At 29.3% G+C, this 22,903-nt stretch overlaps 1 protein-coding gene across 4 annotated transcripts; it reads left to right on the plus strand.

The window, feature by feature from the left end:
* Positions 1-2,515: 2,515 nt before the first annotated feature.
* Positions 2,516-10,167, plus strand: LOC101494789 (threonine dehydratase biosynthetic, chloroplastic-like). Of its 4 annotated transcripts, none has more exons than XM_004497502.4 (10): positions 2,516-2,664; positions 4,418-5,133; positions 5,411-5,590; positions 5,711-5,980; positions 6,092-6,298; positions 7,556-7,804; positions 7,888-7,958; positions 9,368-9,485; positions 9,621-9,755; positions 9,870-10,167. In XM_004497502.4, the coding sequence occupies exons 2-10, from the start codon at positions 4,699-4,701 to the stop codon at positions 10,008-10,010; spliced, it is 1,806 nt and encodes a 601-aa protein (XP_004497559.1). In that variant the 5' UTR covers positions 2,516-2,664; positions 4,418-4,698; the 3' UTR covers positions 10,011-10,167. The 4 variants fall into 4 exon arrangements, with proteins under 4 accessions (XP_004497559.1, XP_012570332.1, XP_004497558.1 ...); XM_012714878.3 differs by lacking the exon at positions 2,516-2,664 and adding an exon at positions 3,088-3,344; XM_004497501.4 differs by lacking the exon at positions 2,516-2,664 and adding an exon at positions 3,088-3,336.
* Positions 10,168-22,903: the final 12,736 nt, after the last annotated feature.

Below are 22,903 nucleotides of genomic sequence, written 5' to 3' on the forward strand. Positions count from 1 at the left end.
TTAGTTATTTATTTTTTTTTTTTGATTTTTTATTTTAATTTTAAGTGACAATTTGATCTTTTATGTTTTAAAATGTCAATAATATTATTATTTTTTTAAAATATTTGAGTTATGTATTTGATGAAATTTACATTATATTGAAGATAATAATTAATTGTATGGGTTTTGTTTGAAAATTTTGATGTATTTTTGTAAAAAAAATGATAACATTGTTGACATTTTAAAACACAAAAAATTAAATTTTCACTTAAAATTAAAATAAATGACAAAAAAAAAAAAAGATAAATGACTAAAACGTTAACTGAAATTAAGTTAACGGACCACATATGCTATTTAGCCTAAAAACTATAATACTGACAAAATAAAAACAAAATAGATCATTATATCTTCCCAATAATAATATAAAGATTTAAATATATCTTTGGTCTCTATAAATATAATACTTTTTTATTTTAATTTCTAATAAATTTCTTTTTTTAGATTTAGTTCTTGTAAAATCAGAAACAATCGATTTTGATCCCTAAAAGAAGAGTTCATAAACTTCAATGATACGTGAGTTTATAAATACACATCAAAACATCATCTTTTATGATATATTAAAAATTAAAATGTTTTATATTATTAATTAATAAATTTATTTATTGATAATTTATTAATTAGTGTTGTTTTATAAAAAAAAATATGAATAAAAAATAAAAGAAGAGTTTAGAGATTTTAGAAAAATTCTTTTAATTTCATTTAACGTTAAAGATCAAAATCGATCATCTCTAATTTTATATAAATTAAACCCTATCAAAAAAAAACTTATAACAACTAAAATTAAAAAATAATGTTACTTAGATTAAATATATATTTAAATCTAATATAAAATATAAAAGTCCATTTGATGGACATGCTATGCACGTCAAAGAAAGTGGTCCAATCTCAAAATGATCGTCGACGTCAAATTTCTTTGTTCACCACGGCTTTATATTCGGTAATGCATTACTGTATTTTTGGTTTAGTCTTAGGAGTTATACATGCTTACTTATTGGAATATATCAGATCCACTGATAGAGGCAATTTTTTTTTTAACACATAAAGTTAAAACTTCTAAAAAAAATATATATTTAGTTAAAAAAAGTTAGACTATATAGTATATAAATAATATCTTTTATTATATTAATTATTATTTTAAATTTTAATTTTTTGTTATATATTTAAATTTTATTAATTTATGCATATTAACTTTATTTAGTTTTTGACATATTTAAATGTATTATTGTAAAATATAATTTAAGTATAATGTATATAAAGTCATATTCTTTAAAATATTATGTTAAATATTAAAATAAAATTTAATTTCATTGATATATTAACTCGTTAATCTATTTAAAAATATATTTAATTATTTATTAAAAAATATTAAAATGAAATAGACTTTTAAATAGACTAACAAGTCATATCAAACTTCTATCAAAGTCAGACATATACTTAAAAAATAAGTGTTACATATCATAATTAAGTCTTGAATTTTTTAAAAGATCAGCATATCTAGTTCAATTTGCAATCTTAACACTTTTTCTAGGACAATAAACACACATATTTTTTTTATCATCAGCGAAATTGGAATTGTGTTGGTTTTCTTTTTTTCTTTTAATTTAAACTGCACCTTCAAACATTAATTAGGTTAAATTGGTCATAAAATAATAAAAACTTAATTAATCTGCTATTGCGAGTAACTTTCAAAGGTCCACTTCTGGTCCCTTTTATAAATTGTTCATATTAGTGGGACTATATATATATATTGTTTATTTAATAATTAAATAAAATAGAATTATTTATTTATCCATTGTTTTAGTATTCTTTATTAATTCGTAATATTTTAAAGTATTATAAAAAATTAATTTAAAAAAAATATAGTATATAGTTATTTCGTAAAGATAATTTTATCATTTAAATATAATATATTCATTTGTTTGGTTTGATTTTTTTTTTCATTTAATTAATTTATTCACAATCTTATTTAATTTAATTAAATAATTGAATTTGTTAAAATATCTATATCCGTATAGAAGGATACCAAATTTTAATATAACAATTTTTATTTCAATATTATCATTTATTTTAAAGTTTTATTTATGATTTTATTCTTATTTACCGCTCTTGTCATTTTAAGAATATAGTATCTATATTTTTAAGACTTAATTTTTTATTAAGAAAAATGGACAAAGGGCCACAATAATAATAATAATAATAATAATAATAATAATAATAATAATAATAATAATAATAATAATAATAGCCCTCCACATTTAAAATGCATAAATTGTAAGAATTTAACTTAATAATTTAATTTAGTGATAAAAAAGGTATATATTAAATTTATAAGATATAAGTTGAATTCTTATTATTATAATTGGAGAAAAGAAATTAAATGTTAAGAGAAGCACGTGAAACCAAGCTAGGTTACCTAAGGATCGGACTGCCTACCTACCATGTCTTTGGGTCAATCTGACCTGTTCGATCAATCGCACGCTCCAGATCAATCGCACTCTAAAAATAAAACTGTAGTACTATGAGATCAAGCAAGATAACACTCTCTTCCTTTATTGCCGTCGCCCACCGCCTCCATGCAACCCGCAGCCGCACCTCGTCGTTTCCCGTCGCATTTTTGGCGCCGAGGTTTATAATAGTTTCCCTCTTTTTAATTGTTCTTTTCCTTTCAACCTCTTATCAATTTCACTCTCTGAATTTTGTTTTCCAATTTGTTATTTTCCTTCAATCAATTTCAGAGTTTGCCTTTTCATCTATTTCTCTATGATCGTTTAGAACTTATATATGATTAGATTAACTCAAATTACTGATACATTGAAGTTTAATATAAAAAATGAACACGTGGCATGATCTTGCGTTTGATCGGACGGATCAGATTGGTCCAAAGGCATGGTGCCTTTCCCGCTTAAAAGGTAGGCAATCCGGATCGGTTACTTTATAATTACAATACAGACCTGACAAACAAAACAGCACTCTTTTTGTTGAATAAAAAGAAACATGATAAAGTCATGTTTAATTCAATTGTATATTCCATCAGTCCTCCTTTTTATTTTATTTTTATATACATAATATAATATACAATGATTCATTTGGCCTCTTTTCCTGCTTCAAAGTTAAAACATTGCAAATAAAATATAAATAACACTGAATCTCTCCTTTTTCAAATTGCCAACTCCATTCTCATCTTCTAAGTCCCTTCACAACTGTTTATAAGGTCGATTCTTTATGCGAAACATTGAGTTGGTTGAGCTGAGTTCTTTTGTCACTGTTCATGAACATCAATACCATTTAGGTTGAAAGGTGTGACAGTAAGTTCACATTTTCACTTTTAAAATTATTTATTTATATTTTATTTCAAACTGCAGATTATTTAACATTCCATCATAATATTTGATATTCGTGTAGTCTTGGTCATTTAACAGAATTTAGACAGGTCTTTGTACTTGTTTACATGCTTTTCTTTTATCAAATGTATGTTTTTAAAAATTAAAAATAAATACATAAACTTTTTTAAATAAAACAAATAATCACCCGTACCCTCCTCTGACTATGACATGGTTAGAGATACCTGAACTATATATATAAGCACTTAAAATAGAGATTCTACAACTCTTCTCATGATTACTCAAATTTGGAGATACTTCACATCTTCATTAGTCTTTCTATTTATAGAATTTGACTTCATCCAAAAAGAGGTTAATACTTCACAATTTCAGTGAGTTTTAGAAACTCTTAATTCATTTTTCTAAGTTGAATGTGCAAGTCTCATTGGTCAAATTCATAGATCTTGAAATCTTCAACCCTTTTTCCATGCATTAGATTTCCATACTTTGAAATGTGAAATGTTTCCCAACAAAATATTGGCTATCAATCCTATTTTTTAGTCTTGTGGCTTTCTCAGTTATGTTTGTAGAATCATTTCAATAGTTTTAATAATTTCTGAATAGGAATTGAATTGGATTACGAAAAAAATCATATGTTCATTAATATCCATCTCATTCCACCTCAAATTTAACATATGACAAAATCCCGAGGAATGAAACATATCTAATAGTTGACTCAACCGTGTCATCCTTCTGTGAGCATACTTTTTGCAGCAAAAATCAGTTCTGAGGTGTTCTTAGTTTGCATAATTTGTTCTCCATTGTATTTACATGCGTGTTACTTTATTTTCAGTTCTGAGGTTTTACTTCAGAATGAGTTATCTTGACATACTATTCCAAATTTTTGTTGGTTTTGATGTTATCTTCCTAATGAGTTAGCTAAACACCCCCTTGTGACACAGACAACAATTACTAAACTGTTGTGCTAATCTAAATTGGAAGTAGTCTATTGGGCATTGTAAACATGCAAAATGTTGACATTGATTTGTGTAATGCAGTTATTCTCAATCTTTGTAAACTTAACAAGGCTGCAGAAGCAGTTCGTTTATGCTATGAATTGGTGGAGAAAGGTTTACATCAAGACTTGACCCTAAATGACCTAGTAGCTGCTTTAGAGGTAGAGGAAGAATAGAGGAGGCTTCATTTATATCAAAGAGAATACCATGACCAGAGAACTTGGACAGATCTGAACGTAATAATAACTCTAAGAAATCTAGGCCTAATTAAACGCCAGTCACATTCACTGCCTTTTCACTCTTCTGCTTTAAAGAACCAAATCATGGATGCACTACGATTCTCCACCGCTCACCCACAGCTCCTCCTCCCTCACAACCGCCACCCTCTCCACAAAATGCTGCCCACCACTCTTCAAGCAAACCCTCGTCCCAAGCTCTTCATCGCCGGCGCCTTCTCCAAACCCGCAGAGTTAGTTTCCATTCCTTCTCCCACTCCCGTTGAGTCGCCAATGTCTCCTCCTCCTTCAATCAGGGTTTCTCCTGATTCACTTCAATATCCACCTGGTTACGTCGGAGCTGTTCCTGACCGATCACATTCTGGTAACGACGATGATATAAACGGTGCTATGGATTATTTGACTAAGATACTCTCTTCTAGAGTCTATGATGTTGCCGAGGACTCTCCTCTTGAATTGGCACCAAAGCTATCTGAAAGACTTGGTGTTAACATTTGGCTCAAGCGCGAGGATATGCAAACCGTAAGAATCAATTTTCATTTTCTCATTGTCATTGACCAACTATATCATTAATTAAAGTGAATTATGCCAATTTTACAATCGTCCCAAGGGGATTTGAACTCTATCCTTAAAGTTATCAAGTCAAACTTTTAGCACCAAACAACTTTATTATTATTATGATTATTAACTGTTTTTTGTTCATTACTTAGCTTTATAATATGTTTATGAAATTGTGGATTGTGTAGTTATTATTATGTAATTGTTTAGTAATTATAATGAAATTTTTGGATTATCATAGGTTTTCTCGTTTAAGCTCCGTGGAGCTTATAATATGATGGCTAAACTTCCAAAGGAAGTTTTGGAGAAAGGGGTTATATGCTCTTCTGCTGGAAATCATGCTCAAGGAGTTGCCTTGTCTGCCAAGAGATTGAAATGCAACGCTGTTATTGCTATGCCCGTTACCACTCCTGACATCAAGGTGGTATTCATTTATTTACTTTTTCTATCTTGTTTGTTTTGTGTTATATCTCGATGAAGAACTAATTAATGTGGTCGATTATTAAGTTGTGTTTCTACTTTTTCTATTTGAATTTTGTAGTGGAAATCTGTGGAGAGGATGGGTGCTACTGTTGTTCTTATAGGAGATTCCTATGATGAAGCACAAGCATATGCTAAGAAGCGCGCAAAAGAGGAGGGTCGTATGTTTATACCTCCTTTTGATCATCCCGATGTTATTGCGGGTCAGGGAACTATTGGGATGGAAATTTGGCGCCATATGCAGGGCCCGGTTCATGCAATCTTTGTGCCTGTGGGAGGTGGTGGTCTCATTGCTGGTATTGCCGCTTATGTGAAGAGGGTTTCTCCACAGGTTTGTTTGCGTGATGTTGTGCTGATATTTTTTGTCATTGCATGTGCCTTCGTTCTTATTTAGAAGAGTTGGGTGATTAACTAACTGTTGACATATTTTTAATGTACACAGGTAAAGATTATTGGAGTGGAACCTACTGATGCGAATGCTATGGCTTTGTCACTTCATCATGGCCATAGAGTGATTTTGGACCAGGTTGGAAGATTTGCAGATGGTGTGGCTGTTAAAGAGGTTGGTGAAGAAACTTTTCGCTTGTGCAAGGGATTGGTAGATGGTATTGTTCTTGTAAGCCGTGATGCAATTTGTGCATCGATTAAGGTGAGATGCCCTTCCGTCTGTGAAAGTTTGCATTTAGAATCCCTGGTGCTGTACACAGTACACATACCACCATAATATATGGTAACTACTCTATTGAGAAAATCAGTATCTTGTAAAATGAATTTAAATCTATATTTTCATTGTTTTGATGCTGGATTAAAATCTCATTTCCATCTATCTTTCATGAAGTTTTACGGCTGATCATAACTTTAAGTGCTGGGTAATCAAATTGGTTAAGAAATCAGATTTGATTGATGACTTACTAGTCAGCAAGCAATAACAATTTTTGAATTGACGGGTGGAGGAGTATTTTGCATATAATAGCTCAAAGTAGAATTACTTTACAAACTCTTTCTAGTTGTGTAATCAAAGAATTATCAAATGCTTCATGTGTTTATATATAATTTATGATGTTTTTGTTCTCTCTATATGGTTTTGTGAAGGGATTGGAGAGAGAGTTGGCAGTGGTAGGATAGAAAGAACCTATTACGCTGCAACTTAACTGTCAACTTCGGATTCTTTTCCATTAAATCACAACATGTGTTATTATTATATGAATTTGGCTGTTAATTTTACTTTATACTTTTAAACATTGTCTAATACGCATGGAGAGGGCTGCTCACATGGACCAAATGCTAATTTGACCATTTGGAACATAAATTGGGCCTTAGGTCATTTACCTTGGTATTGGGTAGGCTTATCTTTTAGTCTTTTAATTATAGGTCAGTAGTTTTTCATGTTGGTAGCATGCCAACTAATCTTAAGTTGGTAAGCTGTTTTTCGTCCAAATCTTGCTTTTTTGTTTGTATCCATAAAAATTGGGACTTGTTTTTGTGCATAGATCTTTGAATGTTTAGCACATCAAATGGAAAACACCACAGATTCTTTAGGAATTAAACTCTTAGGACATGATGTAGATAAATCTTGTTGCAGGACATGTTTGAGGGAAAAAGGAGCATATTAGAACCAGCAGGCGCTCTTGCTGGACTTGTTTTTGTGCATAGATCTTTGAATGTTTAGCACATCAAATGGAAAACACCAAGATTCTTTAGGAATTAAACTCTTAGGACATGATGTAGATAAATCTTGTTGCAGGACATGTTTGAGGGAAAAAGGAGCATATTAGAACCAGCAGGCGCTCTTGCTGGACTTGTTTTTGTGCATAGATCTTTGAATGTTTAGCACATCAAATGGAAAACACCAAGATTCTTTAGGAATTAAACTCTTAGGACATGATGTAGATAAATCTTGTTGCAGGACATGTTTGAGGAAAAAAGGAGCATATTAGAACCAGCAGGCGCTCTTGCTCTTGCTGGAGCTGAGGCATACTGCAAGTATTATGGGATCAAAGGGGAAAATGTTGTAGCAATAACCTCTGGAGCAAACATGAATTTTGATAAACTTAGAATAGTAACTGAACTTGCTAATGTTGGTCGTAAACAAGAAGCTCTGATGTTAACTGTCCTTCCAGAGGAGCCTGATAGTTTCAAACGGTTTTGTCAATTGGTATATGTATACTACTTTATTGTTATTTTTTTTTTTAAAACAAAGTTGTGCATAGTTGAACTGATTTTCTTCTGGATTGGCAGGTGGGGCAGATGAGTATCACAGAATTCAAATACAGATACACTTCCAGGGACAAAGCTGTTGTCCTTTACAGGTAAGATCATAGCAATAGACTAGATGCATTGTCTTTCCTGTGTATAATCAATTTTTGATATATTAATATGTTCTAGGATTAATATTTGATCTGTCTCGTAAGTTCATGTCTTTCTCATTTTCGTCCCAACAAGTTTTTCTTTTTTCAATTTAAATCCTGTAAATTCAATTTAGTTTTAAAATCATCTCTGCCAAGCTTATGTTGGCAAACGGAGGATTGACGTGGCAGAAGAGTAAATTAAATAATAAAAAAAATGAAATTAAGTAATTAAATTGATTAACAAAGAAACGCAGGAAAGTTGAAGGTGTTATATTTTAGTCTCTCCATCCAAAAGCATAAATAAGTTTGGGGATTAAGGTTCTCTCCTCCATTCTCTTTCATCGCATCGCCATTATCAAATCACTAACATCACATCACCATCATTGAATCACCATCATCGCATCACCATCATCTTCGAGTCTTCATCTGCTTCTTCTTCGTTCAACCATGACATCATCTTCGTCTGCAAAAAGTCAACTCGTTTTCAGTTGTTAGAATGTAGGTGTTGGAAAGTAGTACATATGTTCATCTCTTACACCGATGAAAACCTAAATGGCGATTTTGGAGATGTCCTAAATGGGATGTGAGTAATTTTTCTTAAATATTTACTAAGTTTAATCTTTAATTTTTTGTTTTTGTTTGTAGGCCCCTTGTAGTTGTCAATTTTTTGTTGATAATGCATTGGTGATTAGATATTGGTAATATATGGTGATTTGAAGTTGGTGATCTGGTGATACTAATGCAATGAGAGAATCTTAATCCCCAAACTTATCAACCGTTCTTCATTTCTTTTTTCTATTTCTTTTTTTAATTTATTTAATTATTTAATTTATTTCTCTGTCATGTCAAACTGTTAGGTCACCCTTCCATTTCACAACTTTTTTTAACAGCAACTAACCGCAGGGATAATTTTAAAATTAAATTGAACTTATAGATTTAAATTGAAAAGAAAAAAACAAAAATGAGAAAGACATGAACCAAATATGTAACCTATCTTCTATTTCTATAATGTTGACAATTTACCATCTCTCTTGCACAATTTATTACTCCCTTCGGACGAAAATGTTTGAAACTTCTTTTTGTCCCAATTCTAAGAAAAAGTCACATTTTGAGATGCATTAATTGTCTATTTTATTTTTATACCCTTATTTCATGTTAACTACAAATGCATCTATCCTATATAAATGAGTCTCACCATTCTGCAATAAATGTATAGCATTAAATGATTTCATCCGTATTTGGAATTTTTCTTTATATATAGGAGGACCATAGGAGTAGTTTTCAATGAGTTTCAATTTTTTGTGGCAAATAGATGTTGATAATAAATGTTATGCCAAGACCAATAATATTTTATTATTCATTGCATTTAGTGTTGGGGTTCACACACCCAAAGAACTAAGAAAAATGCAGGAGAGAATGGAATCATCTCAGCTTGAAACTCACAATCTCTCAGAAAGTGACGTGGCGAAGGATCATTTGCGTTACATGGTAAATTGGCCTAATGAACTCCTTTCATTTTGAATTTTATGATTTCCTTTTCCCTTTGACTATACCAAACCACCAACCTATGAATTTTGTTTTTGTATTTTACTAAGTTTTCTTTGTTGTGAAAACATTTTTCAGATGGGAGGCCGGTCGGATATCCTGAACGAGGTTTTTTGTTGTTTTACCTTTCCAGAAAGACCTGGTGCTTTGATGAAATTTTTGGATTCCTTCAATCCGCGTTGGAATATCAGCTTATTCCATTACCGTGCGCAGGTAGGAATTGGTGACCTATTTATCTAGTCAAATACTGCATGTTTTTTTTGTACTTGTTATTTTTCATTGACCAATGCAATTTAATGACATTCTTGTGCTTGTTGTGGTCAACAGGGTGAATCTGGAGCAAATGTACTAGTTGGAATACAGGTTCCAGCTAACGAGATGGATGAATTTCATGATCGTGCCAACAAACTTGGATATGACTATAAATTGGTGAATAACGACCCTGTCTTCCAACTTTTGATGCATTGATTGTTTCATGCAAACTGTCTTTTTCTTCTAATTATTAGGCTTTGAGGAAATAGAGTCAATATTCAATAGCAACTTCCTTATCATTATTCAAGACATTATAAAAATCAGTTTCTCTACATTCCTCAAAAAATGAAATTAAACCCTTTATTTTTCCATAGCAACATCAGTAAGCATATCATTTGATTGTAAAAGTTTACTAACCAAATTAATTACAGACAATATTTCAAGCCAAATAATTATAGCCATTAAAAACTAAAAATCACCAAGCTCATTTATTGCTAAGGATTTAGCTTCACTTCTTATTTTAGTATCAAGATCCTTTTTCGACACTTCAAATAAATCTTCTCTAAAATCTGACATTTGAGCTTTTATAACTTTGGCACTATCTACACGACTTTCCCAAAGAGTGAATAACAAGGATTTTGAAGTCAATCATTTTACATTATCTTTTAAAATTTGTCATCTTTTAGTAGAATTGTCAAAAATTGTATAAATGCGTTGAACAACTCTAAATAAATATTTAACTTTAATACAAGAATTAGCCATATCACATAATGTCAAATTACGACTATGACAACCACAAGGATTATAAAAGGTCTCGGATTTATGTTTAAAAGTTTCTTTTGTACACCTTGATGTTTTCCTTTCATATTTGATTCATTATCATAACCTTGTCCTCACATATCAAATAGATCAAGATCAAGATTTTTCAATTCACCCTGTAAAACATCAAAAAGCTCTTGGCTAGTTGTATCACTCACATACAAAAATCTTAAAAAAGATTCCTCAATAGAAACAAAATTTGAAAAAACATCCGCATGTCTTATTATCAAAAACATTTGTTTTGGTGACTAATATCAGGAGAATAATCAAGTATCACTAAGAAATACTTTGCTTGTTTAATTTTTTCTAACGAAATTTCAGTTTTAATTGAAAAAGCAAGCAAAAGTATTAACTTATATTGCATGTTATATCCAATATAATAAAAGTGAACATTATGTGTAACGTGCTCTTGGACACTTGCTAACATTTCAATTAAGCCAAAAATTATCATGTGGTACAATCTTAACATGATCTATTGGAAATAAGGTTGAAAACCGTAGAGCTAGTTAGGGTGAATTAAAGTAAAATATTTTAAATATGTGTGTTTTTTCTCTATGATATTTGACACTTTTTTGCCTTCCACTGAGCCAACAGTCAACAATGAATTTCTTCAACTCCTTTTTTATTTTTGCGCTACAGTTTTTTCAATTTGGTCAAAACCTATTTATTTTTGTGCGGCAGTTTCTGTTGATCCGGTCAACCACATTTTTTTTTCCTGTCAGTTATTGAATTCTTCTATAAATAGAGGATTATGTTCAATTTAAAACGACAAAAAAAAAACTCCAAAAATCTGAATTTTTTCTCTCTTTGCTCCTTTCTGCTTCATCTCAAATTTTCTTCTATTTCACAATTTCAAGTGGTCATAGTACCATATTACGAATGACCTTAACCATCATATTTAAGAAGGATATAATTCTAGAATAGTTTTCTACGGTGCAGTAGAACTTCGATATAGTTTTTATCTGAGCTATTTTATCTTAGGAACCTCGCGGCTAATAACATGTTTTGCACAATTTAGACAATGCCACAAAACGTCTTAAAAAGAGCGATATAGTCTGCGAGTCAACCTAGTAATATCATCAGTGGCTGGAAAAAAAATTTAAATAGTTTTTCCAAACTCAAAAATAATAGTTTTAAGACGTTTCTTTCTATCATGTCTATCGATGAAATTATTGGGTCTGGTTCTACTATTTCTGATTTCAATAAATTGTTTTGAATTGAGGGATGTCACTTGAAATGATGGCAATAAAAGATGCTATTTTTGGTAAGCATAAAAAAGATTGTCAACCTTCTAAAAGATGACATTCATATTGTTCAAGAAACAGATGAACAAACATAAAAGGATAAGAAAGTTATTGAATTAACCAATTGGAACATAATGATTACCTTTGTAAGAATTATATTTCAAATGTACTTGATGATGATATATATGATTACTATAATTCTAGCAATACTGCTAGAGATGTTTGAGATATTCTAGAGAAGAAATATATATCGAGGAAGTTGGAGCTAAAAAGTATGTTGTGAGTCACTACCTCAAGTATCAGATGACCAACGAAAAATAAGTGGAGGCTCAATCCCATGAAATTCAAAAAATAGCTCATGAGATCATCTCTGAAAGTATGACTTTATATGAACAATTTCAAATTTATGTTATAATTGACAAACTACCTCCGACTTAGAAAGATTTTAAAAATTCTCTCAGGAATAAAACAAAATAATTTTCACTTTTGAGTCTAATAACCCGTCTCCGAATTGAGGAAGAATCCCGTAAATAAGACCAAAAAGATGAAGTACTAGTTACTTCAAACAACAACAATAAATTCATCGGGACAATTTTGAAGCCAACAACAAACAACTTGAAAATTAGAACTGCGATATAAAGAACATTAACAATAATGAGAACCCTCCAAAGATTCTAATTATAAAGCAGCAACCACCTCCTAGAAATGATTATATCCCACCATTTCTTTGCTTTAACGGAAACAAGGTTATAAGCACGCAAGTATAGGAGCAGGTCAAGCTCTGCTTAGCAGGCTAACTTGACTAGAGGGTAATTCATTGCTATGATAACTGAAATCAACATTGTTGGTGGATCAGATGGATGGTGGATAGACACTGTGCGCATCTCGTCATGTCTTTTATGATTATGCTATATTTAAAACATATACAGCTACTGAAGATAAGAAAATTTTGTTGGGAGATTATCATACCACTAATGTTGTTGGTATTGGAGATGTGAAATTAATATTCACCTATGAAAAGACCTTGATTATGAAGGACGTGATGCATATTCCATATATAAGGAAAACTTTGGTTTTTGGTTCGATTCTGAATAAGGTCGGTTTACTCGGTCTATAGGGGTATATTTCAACACCATTTCTGAAAATGATATTTTTGCTGGAAAAATGTACATCAATGATGGCATGTTTAAATTAAATGTTGAAATTAATAAAATCTCTCATTATCCTTAAATATTATGCGATTTTAATATTTAGAATGTTAGACTCTATCATGTGAACGAATGTGATTTCAAACTTAAGTAACTTAGTAACTTAGGTTTAATTACAAAGTTATCCTTAAATGATTTTGAAAAATGTGATTTTTGTAAACAAGTTAAAATAACAAAGAGTTCACATAAATCAGAAATCAAAAAATCTGAACATTTAGATTTAATACACTCCGATATATGTGAACTTGATAGGGCTTTAACAAAAAATGAAAAATGTTATTTTATCACTTTTATTGACAATTGTTATGATTATACTTTTCTATATAAAATAAAAAATAAAAGTGAAGCATTTGACATGTTTAGGATCTTTGTAACTGAAATTGAAAATCAATTTAGTAGAAAGATTAAAAGGTTTCGCAGTGATAGAGGAACTGAATATGATTCTAGTATGTTTAATGATTTTTATAAACTGCAACGAATTATACGTGAAATAACTGCACCATGTTCGCCTAAAACGAATGATAAAGCTTAAAGAAATAATAAAACTCTTATTGAACTAGTTGTTTCTCTCATGCTTAACTCTGATGTTGCATCTTATTGGTGAGGGAAATGTTATTAACTATTTGCTATATTTTGAGTATAGTTCCTAAATCTAAGAACAATGAAGTAGCTAAAATATCACTAGAAGGGGGGTTGATTAGAGATATTGTATTTTTCTTTTATTTTATTTATTTTTAATTGTATCCTTTATGTGAGGATAGTAGATAGATGTTAGAGGATATACGTTTTTAATTGAATTGAGAGTTAGACAAAATAACGAGAAGATAATATAGAAAATGACACATCCAAATGTATATTGGTTCACCCAAAATGGGTTACATCTAGTCCTCCCTAACTTGCGAGTTTTCATTATGGCTCAAAAAGATTTGTCATCTAAAGAGACTCTTTTCATTATGTATTTTCTTAGCCTCAACAAGCTTTCATACACAATTTATCTTCTTGTTTTACAACTATCAACAAGATAATATTAACTTGAGGATATATAGATTTTTGAGAGTTTTGAAAAGAGTATGATTCTTCCACTAAGATAAAGTTTCTAAGAGGTTGGTTTCAAAGATATACTTAAGAATAGTATAAAGTATTCTGAGAGGATGAGTGTGCTCTTCACAGCTTTAATCTTTCTCTTTTGTATGATATTTTGTTGTGTTTGATGAAGATGAGTTCATTTGAATTAATAGAGGTGATGGTGCTTCAAAAATAAAGAGAAGTACAAAGTATACGTTGGAGACTTAGATGATTGCTCACAGTCTTTATTTAGAATTGCAAATATGTCCTTCAGTTGTCGTTGTTAGAAGAAAGTTAGGAGGATAAGTGTTCCAGTCCATCCTCGGATAGGAGGATGGAGCTTCCATTAATTTTGATGTGACTTGTGCTTTTTGGCTTTTTCTTTTCCAACAGTTGTAGTGTCTTGTCTTTTTAGTCAAGGACATAACTTTTTGTTCTTTGGTATTTTTACTCATTTTCCCACGTGCGAGGATGGATAGGCAACATAGAGGTCATAATTTCATCGTTCACTTTGTTTATCCTCTAACGTAGAGGACATTAAAATGTGTAAAAAACACTTCATCTAATCAAGAAGTTGAGGAACCTGTTTTCTAAATTTGATACACTCAAGAGCACATGTTAGATACCACACATAATCAAAATCTTTGAAACAATTTTGTTATCATTAAAACATTTGAGAGAGATTTTGTCTCAACAAAAAAAACATCTCCTTATGAGATTTTAAAGAAAAGACAATCGAACTTGTCTTATTTTCAAACTTGGGGATGTGTGGCTTATGTTAGAATCTCTGATCCCAAGTGAGTTAAACTCGCTAGTAGAGCCTATGATCTAAAAGCTAAAGTGATCATAGAGTTAAATGATGTTGACTTCTATGAAAATAGATTCTTTTTCAAATCGAGAAATAGTGGGGGCAGAGAAACAAGTCACGTTCTTGTGATGAGGAACACTAAAGGTAACAAACAAGGTGAAACAGAACCTCGAAGAAGTAAAAGAGTCAGAGTTGCTAATGATTTTGGACTCGATTATTCAGCCTATACCTTAGAAGAGGATCGTGCAAATTTTCAAGAAGCTTTGTCGTCTTTGGATGCAGATTTTTGGCAAGAAGTTATAAGCGATGAGATGGATTCTCTAGAGTCTAACAAGACCTGACATTTAGTTGACTTGCCTCCTGGTTGCATACTGATAGGTTGTAAATGGATCTTGAAAAAGAAACTAAAACTCAATGGAACTGTTGATAAATACAGGGCTTGCCATGTAGCTAATGATTTTAGACAAAGAGAAAATATACATTTCTTCCACACTTTTTCACCGATTACAAGAATAACATCCATTAGAGTGCTCATTCCACTTGTTGTTATTCATAATTTGGTGGTACACCAAATGGATGTCAAACCTATTTCTTTTCAAATGGTGACTTGGAAGAAGAAATCTATATGGAACAATATGAAGATTTTGTGATTCATGGAAACCAAAACAAGGTGTGTAAGTAAGATAAATTTATGTATGGGATTAAACAAGCTCCTAAGAAATGACATGAAAAGTTTGATAACTTGATTATATCAAATGAGTTTAAAGTGAATGAAAGTGACAAATGTATTTATTACAAATCAAAAAGTGGCATTTGTACTATCATGTCTATATGTAGACGACCTACTTATATTTGGTTCAAATATTCATGTTGTAAATATTGTGAATCATTGTTGTGTAGCAACTTTGATATGAAAGACATCGGAGAAACAAGTGTAACCCTTGGAATCAAAATTACTAGGTCAGAAAAGATAATTTTTTTGGATCAGTTTCACTATGTTGAAAAGATCTTAAAGAAATACAAATGTGTTGAATATAAACCTACTTGCACACCATATGATCCAAGTTTTAAACTTTTCAAAAACACTAGTGAAGGTGTTAAACAATTTGAATATGCGAGCATAATTGACAGCCTCATGTATGCCACTGACAGTACTAGACCCGACATTGCCTACATCGTGGGACTAGACCTGACATTGGCTACATAGTGTAGAGCATTGACATGCTACCGAGAGAGTCTTGAGATATTTTAAAATGACCATGGGTCTTGATTACATTATCAAAGATTTTTTCTCGTCCTTGATTGATACAACGATGTTGATTGGAAGACTTTATCATATGACTCCAAAGTAACTAGGTACTATATATATAGCATAACCGGTTGAGTTGTATCTTGGAAATCGAAGAAACATCGATATATTGGTTCAATCTACTATGGAGTCTGAAATGATAGCATTAGCTACCGCTAGTGAAGAAGTGAGTTGGTTAATATGTTTACTAACTGAGATCTCTTTATGGAAAAAAAACAAATGCCAACTGTGTTATCCAATGCGATAGTACCGCGACTTTTGTAAAGATTGAGAATCGTTAATACAATAGTAATGGACGATAAATAAGTCGTAAGCACAACACATTGAGAGAGTTACTTTCATAAGGAGCTGTTAAAGTGATCCATGTACGCACATAAGAAAATTTAGCTGATCATTTGACGAAAGGATTAACTAGAAAGAAATTCCTAAACACATCAAAAAGGATGAGACTATTATCTTTAGATCAATGAGTCACTCAAGATGGTAACCCGGCCTAAAAGATTGGAGATCCCAAGAATTAGATTCAATGGGTAATAACAAGTTGTGAAGTGATATGAGATGAACATGTTATTATAAATTAGAGAAATATGATTTCTAAAGCGATGAAATGATGATGTGATAGACTCACCTATGTGAATATGGAAGTGGGGTCGTATTTCATGGCATAATTTCTAGAGCATTCACTATACTGCGATAGACGGGAAGGGTCATTAATGCACGAGCTTTTGAGAATATACCATATGAAAAGGTTGTGTGAGATTTGATGTTAGAGATAGAGTTCAAGACTATGAGTCACTCTTATTTAATTTGAATCTCACTTACTATGCAAAGGTTCAAGTTAGAAGACGCATTTGTTTATACTATCTTATAGAAAATGATGTTGAAAACGATATAGTTAGTTAGTTAGTGTGAATTGAATAAAGAAGTCCCACAAAGGAGGAATATCACACACTAGTAGTGTTTATAAGGCGGAGGTATGTCACTTGGGGTGTGCTCTAAGGGGTATCCAATTTTATGAAGGAGAGAGAACACACTCGAACTGACCATCGCGTGTGTCGCCTTTGTCCGACCAACTAGGGCTTGTCCTTGGGTTAAGTGGTGTATTATTTTTAGTATTCGAAAAAATATAATATTTTAAATGCGTGTACGTTTTTACTCTGCTATCTTCCCTTATTTTTGCGCGGCTGTTTTGTCGACTCGGTCAAAACCTATTTATTTTTGTGCGCCATGTTATGTTGATCCGATCAATTGGACTGCATTTTTTTATCTCGTGAGTTACAGAATTCCTCTATAAATAGTGGATTTTGCTCAATTTAAAATGACACCCAAAATAACTCCGAAAGTTTGAGTATTTTTCTCTCTTTCTGCTTTATCTCAAACTTTCTTCGGCTTCACAATTTCATGGGGTCATAGTACCATATTACGAGTGGCCTTAACCGGTGTATTTAGAGGGTGTAATTTTAGAATGGTTTTTTACGTTGCAGAAGAAATATGATACAATTTTTATTTGGGTTGTTTTATCCTAGGGATTTCGAAGTTGATAGTTTGTCTTGCACAATTTAGAAATTGTCGCGAAACGTCTTAAAATAAAGTAATCTAATATGCGACTCAATCTAGTAATGCCATCGATGGCTGAAAATAATTTTTTAACAGTTTTTTGAAAGTCAGCAACAACATGATCCATGCATATCTCATGTTCTCTAAATCTTTCACCGGTAGGGGCTCAATCACTAAAATCCTCATTTATAGTGGTCAAAATGTATAGAAATTAAATATATCAATGCAATTTTTCAAAATTCAGAGTATACCATATAAAAAAAAATGGGCCGTCACTAAACAGGGTTCTTGCATATGGTCTTGATACATAGGTGAATTGTCGGCCATGTTGGATAAACCACCATTTTAGTCTCTATAATTGTATATCAATGTCACTTTGATCTTTAACACAATCGAAATCATAAATTAGTTATTGAATCATCAAAATGTCAGTTAGTTTAATCTTTAACATTAAATAGTTTGTTAACTCTATCAACTTAGTGATGTGGATGTTGATGTCGCATATGACGTGTCACTGTGTTAATGTCACATGTGTAGCTGATTTGACATAGACTAAAATGAATAAAAAAAAACATCATGTAATATCAATTTGGTGTTTGAAAAATACAACTTACTATTAAAAGTACTTAAAAAATATGAAGTACTTTCAAAATAGTTCTTGATAGATATAACGTAATGGCAATTTGTCCTTGAAACCATGATTTTCAATGTAAGCCATACACTCATTCTCAAAGAACACTAGAATCCATTACAAGTTGCATTCATTCCCATATAACACTAGAATTTTCAATTTAACTTTTATTGATTCAACTTGTACTTATTTGAAATATATCCTAAATCCATTTTATACAACAAGAAATTGATTTGATTTAATCTAAAAATATATTTGTAACTTAAATATAAGAATTTCAAATGCAATTTTCAGAAATATAATCAAATATAAACCAATACTATTCCAACAAAATGATTAAACCAAACATATGCAATATAGATAAACATAATTAGTATTTTGTTTAGTTATTGAATCATAAAAATGTTTGATAGTTTAATCTCTAACGTTAAATAGACCATTAACTCTATTAAGTTGGTGACGTGGATATTGATTTCTCATATGATGTGTCATTGTATTAATGCCACGAGTGTAGCTGATTTGGCATAGACTAAAATGAATAAAATAAAATAAATATCATGTAATATCAATTTGGTTTTTAAAAGTTGATAAAAGATACAATTTATTATCAAAATAGTCCATAAAAAATACAATTTACTATTATAAAAATCCTTTAAAAATACATATTACTGTCAAAATAGTCTTTAATAAATATATCGTAATGTCAATTTGTCTCTAAAACTAGAATTTGCAATTTAACCTATACGCTCATTCTCAAACAATGCTAGAATCCATTAAAACTTCCATTCATTTCTATATAACACCAAAATTTTCAATTTAAATTTTATTGATTTAACTTGTACTTATTTGCAATATATCTTGAATACATTTTATACAACAAGAATTGGTTTGATTCAATTTGAAAATATATTTGTAATTTAAACACAAGATTTCAAATCCAATTTTAAGAAATAATAATATTCATTTGAAATATAAACCAAATAGTGTGCCCTACTATTCCAATAAAATAATAGCACCAAACACATGCAATATAAACAAACACCAACACAACCAGGGTTATGTTACATCGTTATATCAATAATCATAAAACAATATTGTATCTTCAACTTCATCCTACAATCTTAAAAAAAAAACTTCAAAATACAACTTGATGAATAGCTTCTTCAAAGCCTTTGAGTTGGAATCTTGGCATAAACCAAGGAGTTGGGATGAATATCATTGTTGGGAACCTAGAAGCAGAAACACCAATTGAATTTGGAGTTGGATTTGGATTTTGTACTCTAATAGGAAGTGACCTAGCTAACACTTGTTGGAATAGGGTCGATTTGCTCTAATGCCAAATTCAAAAGGGTGAACATTGTAAATTTTACTAATTAAAGTGATAAATATAATAATTAAACTTATAAATACATGTTGTTAGTTGTAACATGTAATTCAGAATATATTGCAAATAAGCATATGTTGAATCAATACAAGTTAAATTGCAAATTATGGTGTTGTTTGGGAATGACTAGGGATTAAATTGCAAATTTTAGTTTTAGGGACTGGATTGACATTACATTATATCTATTTTAATGGTAAATTTTATTTTTAAGGATATTTAGAGATTAAATTGACATATTTTTTTTTTATTTAATTTATTGTCATTTTAACTCTCGTCAAATCAACTACATATGTGAGAGTAAGAGAGTGACACACCATATGTCACATTATATACTTAACATCGAAGACCTAAACTAATAAACATTTTGATGGTTCGGGAATTAATTTAGGTTTTTGACTAAGTCTGAAATCAATTTGACAATGTCTATTACTTTTATTAACTAAGATGATGGTTTGTCGATGTGGATTTTAAAACAATGCTAAAGTGAGTATTTATTTTAATGACAAAAGCTAACAAGTGCTCCAAAACACTTGTTAATGATCAAATATAGAATAAAGTATAGAAACATAATATTAAAAATACATTGGAACTTGTGTATTTTCCTTCTAAAAAGTTTAAATTTTGTTTTTTTTTTCAATGTAAAATTTTTATTATTAATTTTTTTAACAAATATTTCATTCGTCTCACAATAAATGTCATTTAAGATTTTTACACATATATTAAAAATTGTAATACTTAAAGAAAAAGAAGAATCGTTTTACTAAATTACTCATCTTAACTATTGGTGTGTTTCTCACTATCATTAATGTAAAGTACAATAATAATTTGGAAATTATGTGCATAGGAATTATTGAAAGGTATTATAAAAAAATAATTAAAATTATATTGAAAATTAAATTTATTTTAAAATAAATGATTGTTAAAGTGACATTCATTTTGAATCAAAAGTATAAGTATTTAAGAAGTGCTAATGAAAAAAAAGTGCTTAAGAAGTGTCCTTTAGAAGAAGTCAAGAACCATGTTTTCTACTGTCAATATAAAAAAAGAATGTGATATCAAAATTGAAATGTTGCCTACTCAAAATTTGGTCTTTTTATTTTATTTAAGAATTAAATGGTAATATATTTTAATGATTATTTAGTTTAAATAAAAATAAACTACAAAAAAAAACTGTATATAAAAGATCATCCAAAAAACCGTAAAAAAAGTAAATAAATAATGCACATAAATTTGCAATAAAAAATTGACATCTATATAAATTATTTCAATATTAAAATCACTAACGGATGCAATGTAATTACAAAAAAAAAATTATAATTTCAATAAAATTATATAAATTATAAATATAAAAAATGGTGAGATAAATATTTATTTGGTCTTTAGTCTTTTTTTTTTTTCAAATTCAAACACTATTAAAAAATATGGAACAAATATTTATCAATAATAAATATAAGAAATTACACGCGACAAATATTAACAGTGATAAATATAAATTTATAATACAAGTATTTGTCGAATATTTTTCCCTAATACACAAAAAAACATTTGATATAAATTTTACCAAAATTAATTTTACCAAAATTACATAAGGATAATAATGTAATTATACTAAAATTAATTTTCAAAAAAAAATTATATCATCATTTGACATAGACTAAAATGAATAAAAAAACATCATGTAATGATGTCAATTTGATATTTGAAAGATACAACTTATTGTCAAAAGTTGTTTCTAAAAGATACAACTTAGCATTATAACAAATATAAATTACTCTCAAAATAGTTCCCGATAGACATATCGTAATGTCAATTTGTCTTTGAAATCATGATTTTCAAACTACTCATGTTAACTATTGGTGTGTTTCTCATTATCATTAATGTAAAGTACAATAATGATTTATAAATTATGTGCATAATAATTATTGAAGAGTACTATAAAAAAATAATTAAAATTATATTGAAAATTACATTTATTTTGAGATAAATTTTATTGTTAAAGTGACATTCATTTTGAATAAAAAATATAAGTATTTAAGAAGTGCTAATAAAAAAAGTATTTAAGAAGTGTCCTTTACGAAAATGACGTTTTCTACTATCAATATAAAAAAAGAATGTGATATCAAAATTAAAATACTGTCTATTCAAAATTTGGTCTTTTTGTTTTATTTGAGAATTAAATAGTTATGTACTTTAATGGTTATTTAGTGTAAATAAAGACTACAAAAAAACTGCACAAAAAGAAATTGTATATCATAAAAAAAGTAAATAAATAATGTGCATAAATTTGCAATAAAAAAGTGACTCTATATAAATGATTTCAATATTAAAATCACTAATGAATGCATTAATTAAAAGGATAACAATATAATTATACAAAAAAAAGTTATAGTTCCAATAAAATTACATAAGTGATAAATATACTGTCTATTCAAAATTTGGTCTTTTTGTTTTATTTGAGAATTAAATAGTTATGTACTTTAATGGTTATTTAGTGTAAATAAAGACTACAAAAAAACTGCACAAAAAGAAATTGTATATCATAAAAAAAGTAAATAAATAATGTGCATAAATTTGCAATAAAAAAGTGACTCTATATAAATGATTTCAATATTAAAATCACTAATGAATGCATTAATTAAAAGGATAACAATATAATTATACAAAAAAAAGTTATAGTTCCAATAAAATTACATAAGTGATAAATATAAAAAATGGTGAGATAAATATTTGTTAGTTTTTGTCTTTTATTTTTCCTTTCAATTTCAAAACTATTAAAAAATATAAAATAAATATTTGTTTATAATAAATATAAAAAATTACACGTGACAACAGTGATAAATATATAATTATATATATATATATTATCAATGATAAATACAAAAATTATTATCAGTGATAAATACAACACAACAAATATTTATCTCTAATACATAAAAGAATACGTAATAAATATTTATTGTTAATAAATATTAAAAAAAACTTATGAACAATTCTCTGATATTGATAAATATAAAATGTATTGAATAAATATTTATTATTAATACCTAAAATATATTTTTTATTTAAAACCTACATGAAATATTC

This window comes from Cicer arietinum, chromosome 4 (assembly GCF_000331145.2).
Source record: "Cicer arietinum cultivar CDC Frontier isolate Library 1 chromosome 4, Cicar.CDCFrontier_v2.0, whole genome shotgun sequence".
NCBI classification, from domain to species: Eukaryota; Viridiplantae; Streptophyta; class Magnoliopsida; order Fabales; family Fabaceae; genus Cicer; species Cicer arietinum.